The sequence below is a fragment of the Amblyomma americanum genome, chromosome 4 (assembly GCF_052857255.1).
Source record: "Amblyomma americanum isolate KBUSLIRL-KWMA chromosome 4, ASM5285725v1, whole genome shotgun sequence".
Taxonomy (NCBI): Eukaryota; Metazoa; Arthropoda; class Arachnida; order Ixodida; family Ixodidae; genus Amblyomma; species Amblyomma americanum.
Genome location: NC_135500.1, coordinates 176177364 through 176189439, shown reverse-complemented (window position 1 = coordinate 176189439; position 12076 = coordinate 176177364). Strand labels below are relative to the sequence as shown.

The 12076-nt window shown below is 46.0% G+C and overlaps 1 protein-coding gene across 7 annotated transcripts in view; it reads left to right on the top strand.

Moving 5' to 3' along the window:
* The window catches only part of LOC144128709 (sodium-dependent dopamine transporter-like), a 90558-nt gene that overhangs the window by 74698 nt on the left and 3784 nt on the right, over nt 1–12076 (top strand). For all 7 annotated transcript variants that reach the window (XM_077662336.1, XM_077662337.1, XM_077662341.1 and 4 more), the window contains 5 exons: nt 3796–4043; nt 5328–5427; nt 6348–6448; nt 7244–7423; nt 9807–10049. In XM_077662336.1, coding sequence (XP_077518462.1) covers nt 3796–4043; nt 5328–5427; nt 6348–6448; nt 7244–7423; nt 9807–10049 — 872 coding nt within the window. The remainder of the gene's footprint in view (nt 1–3795; nt 4044–5327; nt 5428–6347; nt 6449–7243; nt 7424–9806; nt 10050–12076) is intronic.

Below are 12076 nucleotides of genomic sequence, written 5' to 3'. Positions count from 1 at the left end.
GCGCTTCACTCCGTTCCATTTGGTGCACGGTCGCGAAGCCTTGACTATGCTGGACGCCATGCTTCTTCCGGATCCTACTCCCTCTTCTGTCGCGGACGCTGAACAATTTGTTCGTGACGCCGAAGCCGCTCGCCAAGTTTCTCGACAGCGAATCCGGTGCCAACAACAACGCGACGCCGAGCGCGACAACCTCCGCAGCAAAGAGGTGATTTACTCACCCGGTGACCAAGTCTGGGTATGGAGTCCGATCCGTTTGCGAGGGCGCTCTGAGAAGCTTTTTCGCCGTTACTTTGGTCCATACCAGGTGTTACGCCGCCTCAGCGCAATGACCTACGAGGTGACCCCTCAAGGAACTCTTCGGTCGTCTCGACAACTGACGTCCGAAGTAGTCCACGTGGCGCGAATAAAGCCGCATTACTCCCGTTAGCCCCTTTCCACGAAGACACTCGCGCCGCTAGCTTCCGCCATACGTATGTTTTTCCTCCCTCGCGTGCGGCATCGAGTCGATGCCTCTTGAAAGGGAGGGGGGGCAATGCCACAATGGATGGATGGATGGATGGATGGATGGATGGATGGATGGATGGATGGATGGATGGATGGGTGGGTGGGTGGGTGGGTGGGTGGGTGGGTGGGTGGGTGGATGGATGGATGGATGGATGGATGGATGCGGCTGAACCATTTAAATCGGGCGGTGGCTCAAGCCACCTAGCCTTACATTATGCCGGCGCCACCTGGTGGCCGAAGCTGTCTCCCAGCGCGTGGCCGAACGTCTTCTTTTGTCTCGAATGAGCGCGGTGGTTCGGCAAGCCTCGCCCCAGAAAACGGCTTTGCTTCCCACTTCCTGCTATGTTTGTCGGTGACAATGTATATAAATATACACAGTATATCCACACGGTTTCAAATTTAGACAAACAAGTACAAGTTAGCAGGGGTGAGTGGACAGAGCACCTCCCTCTACACAACCTCTCACGCATGTAAAATCACGCAGAGTTGAGCTAGTTGGTGCATGGCAGGATTGAACAGTGCACACAGGGCGAGGACAGAGGAATAAACGACAAGACACGTGTCTTGTCGTTTCTTGTGTTTTTTCGTTTCCTCCTGTGTCCTCTTCCTTTGTGCGCTGTTCAATCCTGCCATGCACCAACTAGCTCAATTCTCCGTGCTAACTTGTACTTGTTTGTCTAAATTTGAAACCGTGTGGATTCAGTGTGGCCCAGAGGCGGACCTTTAGCCTACCAAGATAACATGGAAATAAAAAGGATAAATGAACTGACGATTTAGCGGTGAGAGGAAATCATGTCCAGCTCCGACCAAAAAGTTCAGCAGGGGCTGACAGAAAGGGCAAGAGCGGCTGCGAGATGCAGCAGACGGGGACCAACCACAATTTTTAGGTCCAATTAAAGGATGTTTCTATCATCACCATCCTAGCTGCGGATGCGTAGCTTCGGCTGCAGTGCCGATGAGGCTGGAACAGGGTTAGCAGTGGAAAAACGAAAAGCGTGGGCGTAGGCTTATTGAAAGATTCCTGAGTAGTTTGCCGCTCAATTCAATAATTATTAAGTGTGCCTCTGCGGCCGGTTGTAAACACGAAATGAGCCTGATGTCAAACATACAATGAGAACGAAATTTATCGCGAATGCAAATGTAAATCGTGATAAGTCTTTTTCTGAAGTACAAAAATACCATTCATTAGTCCCCAAAATGGCTATACGCAATATTCATGACGACAGCGTGACGCGTTCGCTCCTTTGCGCTGTTGAAGTGAAGACAATTGTTAAACGCACATAAACCAAACGTGAGTTCGATCAACTCTACAATCATAAATCCCTACTCGTTTTGGAACACAAATATGCATAAATCTGATATACGGTATGAAAAGCGCATTTTGGGCTACAAAGTAGCCTATAGCGGAGGGGCTCCTCATCTTTATTTTGGCTTCTGAGGTTGTTTAACTCGTACTTAAACCTCGACATTCAAACCCAATTGCATTTCTCTTACATCGAAATGCGCCTCGTCCATAACCGCGATCTCGTGGTGCGGAGCAGGACGCCAGTGCAAAGCACACTTCTCCCATCTATCGAACAACACGTGACATCTGGCAGGCAACGCTGTGACGATTATGCGCACGTGGACAATTCGCATAATTAGTGTTTATTCGCTATAACTTATTTGGCTGACTATGTAAAGAAAAGTAAGATAGCTTGCGCTGCTGGATTTCTTTTATATCACGAGCGCTATTTCGGCGACCTAAAAAGTCTGCTTAATCGCGAACAGCCCTTTTTATCTGAGCTCCATTAGGGCCGGCGTGCCGTTGAACTGTGGAGTCAGGCGCGTTTCTTTTCCTTGTTTCGTTATGCACTGATTTCCCGGATGTACCACCCTCGACAACTCCAATGTCACCTCGCCCGTATCTCCTGGCTTGATACGCGGCCCCGAGACGTGTCAAATGATGCGCGCTCAGCAGAGCCGCGCCTCCAGCTCTCTCAGAGAGGAAAGTGAGGCTTTCAACGCGCTTAATCTTAGCTCAGCCCACTTTTGGAGATGAGGGCATCGCTTTACACGCGTTTTTTACTCAGATTGTGTCGCCACAAATAGTCTTTTATAAAATTTGTTAGAAATTGCCAATGCATTCGCTCTCAGTCGGAGATAATGCTTTCCTGTGTGTTCCTTTTGGCTTACTCGAAGCAAGATATTCTTCACGGGGGAATAAATTTTTAAAGACGATGCTCGGTTTTCTTTTTGTCTTCAAGTGTTTGAAGAGCCGTTTGAGCATTAAGCGATTCTGTGTACATTATTGAGTAGGTTCGTGTTTGCTGTCAACTGACGTTCTGATAATCATTCAACACATTGAAACCTTGTCCAGCCGACTGGCCAGCTAGGGTTGCGTTTTTGCGTTTTTAGCTATAGTGAATTCTATTCTCTCTTCATTCTGCGTCGTTGTGGCCAATACAGTTCGACAGAAATGTGGAAGATACGCACTTGTGTAAAACTCACCGACGTTGTTCGTGATCAATTACTATCTCTTTCGGCTGGGCTGTGCTGGGAAGCTCATGAGCTAAAGCAATATTTGTAGAGATTAAACCTCTGCACCTAAACCTAGGCAATGAATGACCTTTGCTCCAGAAGAGGAACGCGTTTTTCTTTGTCGCAAGCAGCTGTTGTCACGGTGTCTGCCTTGCCATAAACTACATTTTGTGCATAAGACAAACACCAACCAACGATTGGTGATAAAATGCACTAAACTTTGGTAATATGCTTTCAGTGTACCAAAAGCGTAATATCCAAGAGTACTTGCTGTCAGGGAAACTTTAAAGCACACTTTCTCAAAAAAAAAGCACCGAAATTGTGCGAGTAGCATTCCTTGCGTGCTCCATACGCTATAAAAACAAAGTGTGACCAGCTTACGCGCGATGCTCATTTCGGCACCTGCGGAACTAAAACGATTGCTCTAGAGTATAGCTTTATTTTCTTTCATTTTTATGTTGCGGCATGGCACTTTTCGGCAGAATTTCAGGACGAAAGCGCTAGAAAACTGGACAGAACAACTGCACAAGTGCACATGGCGCTGTCCTGTTGATCGGTTCTGTTTTTAAACCTTGCTCCCATAAATATGATCAGTGTTCACCAAACGGTCTGTTCAGCTCTTCTTTGGGAACTGTTGGCCTCAGTTTAGAGTTCTGAGCTCATTTGAAATAGCGTTAGCCAGTAAGCGGCGTAGTAAATGAAAGCGAGGACGATGCGAGCGTGGCAGCGGGACGTCTTCGCTGATGTTTCGGCGTGTGCGTGTGCGCGCAGGCTTCGGCACCCTGTTCTCGGTGGTGCCCGCGGCGTTGGCCATCCTCCCGGGCTCCGTGGTGTGCTCGATCCTGTTCTTCGCGCTGCTGGCCCTGCTCTGCCTGGGCCGCATGGAGCAGATGATGCTCACGCTGCTCACCTGCCTGCTGGACAAGTTCTCCAGCGCCGCGATCCGCAAGCGATACTGCCTCTTCGTGCTCGGCGTGTGCGGAGTGCTGTTCGCCGCTGGCGTCATCTTCACTACGCCCGTGAGTTGAACGACACGCGGGTGCTCTGCCTTTCCGCCTGCGGGACCGGGCTTCTAGCGCGGCAGTGCTATTATGTTAGGTTATTTGTTCCCCGAAAAAGATGCTGATATCAGACGCTGGCGCTTACACTTCTTTAGATTTTTTCTGCCCGGTGTGAAGTGCGTTTATTCCTTGAGGGGTCGTTCATTCTCACAAAAATTCGCAAAAAAAAGGATGTATTAATTGCATCCACGTTCAAGATTATTCGAAATTAGATGTGGTTCTAGCAATAAAAGGGCCAGTTTTACTTAATGGTGTGAGAGACATATATGAGAAACTCTATGACGCTGCAATCTCCAAATAAAATTCTTGGAGTTCCCCTCATAACGTTTCTGGAGCTACATATTCTAACCCTTAGGGTATCAATTGAAGCGCAGTGGTTTTGTAGATTGCTGTGAGCATGTGTAGTTCATCGATTGTTAAACATGAAAACATGAGAACACAGCCTTTCAGGATTCAATGTCGTTATCAAGGTCCACTTGGAACTCATCTATTGATAGCTGCAGTCGGGGAGGACTTAATTAGATTATATGAAAACTCCTTCACTTTAGCCTTTGCCTTCTGGCCATGTTATGACTCTTTAGTAATAAGTAAGGGGAAGGAAATAGAAGCAGATAAAGCGTACGCAGCAGCATAGCCATGTTGGTAATTGGCTGACGAGCACATGCTGTGAGGCAAGTCCAGGCGCTCGACGGTGACGCCTCGACAAGTTCGAGTAAAGCACAAAATCATGCTTAAATTATACACTGCAAGATAATGATGCTTCGCACTCAACGCCATGTTTTCTGGCTCTACCGTTCATGAGATGCTCCAACGCTTGCTCTCTTTACGCACGAGGGGATCATATGCAGCAGAAAACTTAACGTCAGACCCTCTCGCGCTGTTCCACATATGCCCCGTCACAATGGTTGTGATGAAGACTTGGTTTTCAGCAGCTGTACTCTAACGACGGTAGAGTCCCTATTCTCTTCCAGCGCGCCTCGTTTAGGTATCGTTGCAGCAGTATCACACCAAATTACGAATGGTTGAATTGTTCGTTAATAAATAGACCATTTTTATTGAAATGAAATGAAGGCTGTGAAATTTTGGTTATCAGGTGTTTGAAAGAAGCACGCCGTACTGATAGGCGAGCAGAAACCTGAAGTTGCGCACGTGGTGATTACATCGACAAGCGTCACGCCTGTGGATATGAAAGCCAGCTGACGGTTGAATGGTCTTATTTATTAATATTTTTTTCTTCGACAGGCTGGAATTCACATCCTAGCAGTCATGGATGCTTATATCTTCTCTTGGACTGCGTTCCTGTTGGGATTCCTTGAGTGCGTCGTCATAACTTGGATATACGGTGCGTGAATTTCCCTCCTACTTCTTTGCTTGCGGCTGCTTTCTTTTATTTTTAGAGTGTTGGGTTTTCCCCTGCGTTCGCACCGGAGGCATGATAATGTGGGCTTCATCCGCCGCGCCGTGCTTGCCTAGCTTGTGCATAACGTTTGCCATTATTCGTAACCTTCAAGTACTTTTAGCAGCTAGACGTAAAAAAAAAGAGAAAAACTAATTCACCACAGAGTTTACCTTAAAGGGGAACTGAGGAAACTTCATCCAAAGTTTTGCTGAGGGAAATTCGATTGTTTTTTTTTTCATGGCTCTCATGGCATTTGTTTGAGAGGAAAGTACAATCGCGAGTAAAAAAGATTAGCACTAGTGACGAGCCATAGCAGCTGCCGATAGCAACGTTCCGCTGTGCGGTTACGAACACATCGATAACAAAAGGGCCAGGTGTGTTCACAAACACGACGCCGCGCCAGCCGCGTGGTGCAATTTTCACCGCTCAAGTGACGTCATTGTGCTATATTTTTTTTACTTGCGATTGTACTTATTACTGCTGAGAAGTTTCGACTTTAAGGTGGGGTGTTATTTTTTGCGGTTCTTCGATTGACGCTTTTTATTTGTATTTAGATATTTTGTAGCTTTTATAGCTTAAAAGAGGCCCCTTTTGCAATGGGTGAAGTAGATGAAGCAGCCTCTTTTCATTTAAACGTGGAAGTGAAGTGATATTCGTCAACTTGTGTTTGTCAGAAAATGTCCATGTACCTCGCTAGAGCTTAGGAGATCACGTCTGAGAAAGTCCGCTTGTACGGAGTTACTAGCATCTTTAATACTTATTGACTGTTTTATCTAAACGTCTTGAAATTTGCTTGGATAATTTATAGCTGTATTGCTTCCCAACTGTACAATATGTTTTATAAGGTTCGCGGTTCCTTCCAGGGTTTAAGCAGTTCGCTGAAGACGCCGACACAATCCTTCAGCAGACACTTGGGAGAGGATGGATGGTGATCTGGTCATTCGTTACTCCCAGTGTAATTCTGGTATGTCAGTTTGTCCTGCTTCTTCATAGCTTGGCGGTGTGTTGTAATACATACGCACAGCAATATATACGTTTTATTATTATTATTTTTTTTTTTGATGACGTATTCTTAGCACAGAAACATTATAAGGTGAAAAACGCCCTACCGTTTCTTAGCGAAACATCAGAGGTATCATGGGCACGTACCTTACGGTCGCCTACTTAATACCAGTATTTAGCAGGGGTTTTTCTTTTTTTCAGTTTAAACGATGTTAGTAGTCCTGTTATTGGTGGGCTTTCGCGTTCCTTCTATGGCGTAATTACCTTGTGCGACAGGATAGCGCATGTCCTGTGTCATCTATTCTTCGTCTTAGTAGGATTTGATCCCTCTAAAACGTGGTAATCAACTGTCGTAATGTGCATGTGCTGGGGAGAGGGCGAAGCGGTCGTTGGTGAGCTAAGACAAATGCACGTGGGCCGCAAGGGTCTTCCCAAAGATGTAGGTCCAGTAAGTGTCCGGGATTTTGCGCAGTTGTGTCCAGTTCCCGGCGGGAGGGTTGAAGGCGTCAGCTAGACTCCGGTTAGTGTGCGGAGCTCACAGTGTACGCATCTACAAAAGTCGGCTCAGAAATTTTATGTACAGGTGATTCGGACTACACATGTATCATGTCTTGACTGATTAGAAGGTGTGGCCCAGCCAACAGAAAATTTCTTTAGATGCCGCGTTCTAGCGGTATTCGTTGGCAATTTAAACGAATATAAAGCTCAGATAAGCACCACCTGATGTGCAGCACTTGCATTTATTCTGAATTCACAGGTCACGCTGGTGTTCACCATATTCGGAAGCCCCGACATATCGGCTGGGCTCTTCAAAAACTCTTTCTGGGGTCCAATACTGGGATGGACTCTGTTCGCCGTGATTATGTGCCACATTCCGGGATACCTCATCTACAAGATCGTCTACACAGGCTGCTACACCGACGGCAACCGATGGGACGTAAGTCATTTACTGAGGCGTGAAACGTGGACAATTGAAATATTTCTAGTGATACCGTGAGTTTTACGCTCAGTCAAAGTCCACTATATTCTTCTGCCTGCTGTTAGACTTTATAGCTTCTTACTGCGTTTAAATACCACGTATAAAAAATCACAAGTAGGAAGGTCAGGTTTTTTTTTTCAGCTGGTTGATATCTCAAGCTACAACACGCCGACTGCCACGTGATGGCGAAGTTTTTAAGCTTTTAGTAGATTCGTTGCAGCATTTGCATGATCCAGGAAAAGCAAGTTGGCCTCGCTGCAGTGTGTAACATCGTGCGTGAACACACCAGGAACATGCCTTTGCACTCTCCCTCGCGAGGGAGCTTGTTTTAGCGCGCTAGCACCAAGACACTAACTTACCGATTTCGCCAATCTCTGTCTGGCTAAGCTTGACCTAGATGGCCCCCCTAGGTGACAGCTGTGCCACCTAGGTCACGTAACCTTGTGACGTCATCACAACCTGCCCGACGAATTGTGAGCAAACTGCCCACCGTGGCAGGTGCAGTTCAAATAATGATTATAGGCGAGATGTTGCTCGGGAAGAGCAAGCTGGGTCTCACAAGCCACACCGGTGGCAGCATCTGCCATCGCAGGGAAGCGGTGCGCATCGCTTCGCAGCTGCACCACTGCGCCAGGTGTGGTACGTGGACTCCCGGCGATCCAGAATGTGAAGTAGAGAATGATCACTTCCGGATATATAGGCTTTAACCCAGTAACGCTGTTTTAGTTTATTTTTCATTAACCGCAGACCCTCAGGGTCTGAGCGGAGGAACATTAGAGCACGAAAAAGATAATAACGAGGGAGAGATAAATAATAAAAATAAATCCAAAGTTATGAGTTATTGACGACTGTAAGAAACTCTCTGTTATGGAATGTTTTTTTCTCGTGCTTTGCGAGGAAAACATAGAAACTTAAAAGTATTTGTTCACTAGGACTAAAGACCCCACTCGCCGATTTCGCCAATCTTTGACGCCTGCTTAACACTGAAAACCGAGCCTCGAACAGAAACTGAAACCGAAGCGAAATCTGAAGTGCTAGTTCACCTCATTTGCATTTGGCGTGACACACGCTAATAATAATAATAATAATAATAATAATAATAATAATAATAATAATAATAATAATAATAATAATAATAATAATAATAATAATAGGTTTTTGGGGAAAGAAAATGGCGCAGTATCTGTCTCATATATCGTTGGAAACCTGAACCGCGCCGTAAGGGAAGAGATAAAGGAGGGAGTGAAAGAAGAAAGAGGTGCCGTAGTGGAGGGCTCCGGAATAATTTCGACCACCTGGGGATCTTTAACGTGCACTGACATCGCACAGCATACGGGCGCCTTAGCGTTTTGCCTCCATTGAAACGCAGCCGCCACGGTCGGGTTCGAACCCGGGAACCCCGGATCAGTAGTCGAGCGCCCTAACCACTGAGCCACCGCGGCGGGTACACACGCTGACTCATTCGCTATTTTTTTTTCCTTCCATGTTCTAGCCACAGCTCCATCTTACCGGAGCAATAGATGACTACTTTTTGCTTGCCGCGTATATTTGTGTGAGGCCGCTAGGGATGCGTGTCTCTCCTTTTCGGAATTAAGTTTGAGCATGGCTACACCCTAGCTTCTTCAAGGTCGCCCAAATTGTTCGAGCACGCCACTGCACGAACAAAAAGGGAGCGTGGGCGGGAAAGATTATAGCGAAACATGTGCCAGGAAGAAAATATACATGTGGTGAGCTCGAGAAGCTTGCGAAGACTACTTTTAGAAGTGTGTAAGGAGACTAAGGAAGTATATTCTAAACTGAGTGCTTTTTATAGAGCTGCTTCGAATACACGAGCGTGAGTGTGAGCCTCAGAGCAGATTGTAGTTTTATTTTTCATTCATTGCCAGTCCTTGGGGTTTGAGCAGAGTAGCATTAAATTAATAAATAGTTAATAACAAGGGTGAGGTACATAATAAAAATAAATACTTATATTATGTATGACTGACGATTGGAAGAAGCTGTCTATTATAAAATATTCTATTTTCATGATGTGCGAGGAAAGTGTAATATCTTAAAAAGTGTTTCTTTGAGCACTTTAAGGTGAGTGAGCAATCCAACACATTGTTATCAAAATTCGATTAAGCGCTTCACTACGCTAGCTGCAGAACTGGTAGACACGACAGGCGACTTCTCCATTCACAGAAAAAATAGCAGATTATAGATTTGACGGGAGAAATCATTTTCTATTTCAATTCACAACACATAAGATAGCCGATCGATCAAGAAATTGATTCGGTCGTGTCTATTCTCTCAGTAGAGATGTTGATCGAATATTTTTTCTCTTGTTTCTCGTCCCCGTCAGGAGTTCAAGCGCCTCGTGAAGCCGGTGCCCTTGTGCACCAAGGTGATGAAGGCCGACAAGAACGCCAAGGCTGGTAAGGAATTTGCGCCGGCGCCTCGTATCCTCGTCATCCGCAAGGACGAGGCCATCCAAAACGGGCAGCTGTACATTCCCTACGGCTTCGTAGTCTGTCCCGAGAAGAGCCCCAAGACAGCGAAGGGAGCCGCGCACCCAAACAAGCTTGTCTTCTCATTTCCGGATGTCGTAAGTGAACCCCTCTTTCCTGCCGGAGATAACATCATTCGAGTTAGTTTATGCTCACACTTTCCTTGTTCTGTTCGAGATATGGTTTTTCGCTCTGCCGTCACGCAGCGCACGTACCTGCAGGCAGTACTCACAGATTGCTCGATATTATGTCTTTAACATGCCGCGTGTTGAAACCTCCTGCGAGAACAGCTTCTATGTCAGAATTTTTTTGGCTTAGTGCACGCCATAAATTCATCCTTAGCCTGAATTACAGCATAAGAAAACAGAAAGTATTGTTGTCAAGGTGAACTTGTGAGCATGAGCCATTTCTAGTGTGATCTCATACTGCACGAAAATTGGATGCGGTGATGGGCTAATTCTTTTGTTTGTTTGTGTCGTCACACTTAGGCCACTCCAGAGCCAACTGACGATCTGTTTTTCCAGGTCAGTTCGTAGAGGCTTTAGAGCAGACTGTCACAGCTTGCACGGCTTGCGACCTATAGAAACTTGATGTGGCTCAAAACTGGCTGTTCGTAGAAAAGTAGAATTATTGCATGCAAATATTTCCTCTTGTGTCGATGTGCCATCGAGTATCCGCTGGTGCTTCGAAGTCAACGCAGTCTTGCTTAAACATCCAATAATACCACTTATGCGTTAGCATCTAAATAATAGGTATACCTTCTTGTTTGAGCGCACTTTTTTCAAGTACACAAAGAAATCCTGCCGAGAACATCCAAATGACGACCTCTTGAAAGATGAAGTGCAAGAGAGCATAAAAAGAAACGCGAGTGAGGGAAGGAAACCTGTGGCTAACTAGAAAGCTAGAGCTTATTAGCACAAATACGCCTGGCAAACAGTGTCACGTACGAGCAGGAGCAACGACAACAAGATCAGAACAGTTACATGGCCGCTTGATTTACGAGTTTGTGCTGGCTCGCCCCTGACTGACATATAGCGATGCACGAAAGCTGCTTTCACTGAGAACGAATTTTTTGCTGTGGAACCTACAACAGAACATCCATTCGCGCTGGCGTGGTCCTCCGATAATGTGACAGGGCACAAATCAATCACACAGAAGTTCAATGTTAATTGGACTATAGAGGAATTGCTATTCAGCCTCTATACTTCGTATTAAATCGGAAGCAAAGTCCCGCTCCTGCAATAGCGCTGAAAGGGCTTAACTATGTATAAACAAAATCTGTTCACTTCTTACTCACCTGAACCAAATACTTGCTCTTGGATCTCACGTCATGCCATTTGTTTTTTATGCAGGCACAAGTGGTGCCAATAGTTGGAGAAAGAGAGAGAGGGTTTATTGACGGGAAAGGCAGAGAAGTTGGCCGGAAAAATAAATATCTGGCCAGCTACTCTGCACTGGGGAACGGGAAGAGGAGAAAAGAGAGGGTCACGATTGGGGATGATGATGATGATGATGATGATGATGATGATGGAGGAGGAGGCAGATGAAAAAAACAAGGCACACTTTTTAGCATCACAAACGCTAGGCAAGGTCCGTGTCGCTTAGAAAGCATGAGAGCGCTCGCGTTGCCTGTACAGGTTTCGAACTATCTGGCCAAGCGCCGAGAATCAAATCCTCCGAAAGGGGCCTGGTGTCAAAAGGGTTCAAAGCAGATACTAGCCTGAGTCTTTCTCGTGCATATGCTGGACACGCCACTAAAACATGTTTCTACAGTCTCTAGCACGCCACATGTGGTACAGTCCGGGGAGTCCGTTTGCCAAATTAAGTGTAAGTACTTGTGCGTGAAGGCGACGTTTAAACGTAACCTATGGATTACGCATGCAATATGGCGTGGTATTCTGCAAGGAACAGAAAAGGTCATCGCCGAGTCTAGCCATTTAAGGCGAATGTGTCAAGTTTCTGGCAATAGCTGGAAGCGGCTGAACTGCGTTACGCGACGACAACAACAACAATAACAAACAAAGGAAACGAAATATGCGCCCATTAGCTTCGCATAAAAATTTCAGAATGGAAGTATTTTTCGGCATTCAGCAGTTTTGTGTTTCCTTCAAAGCGTGTAGATTTT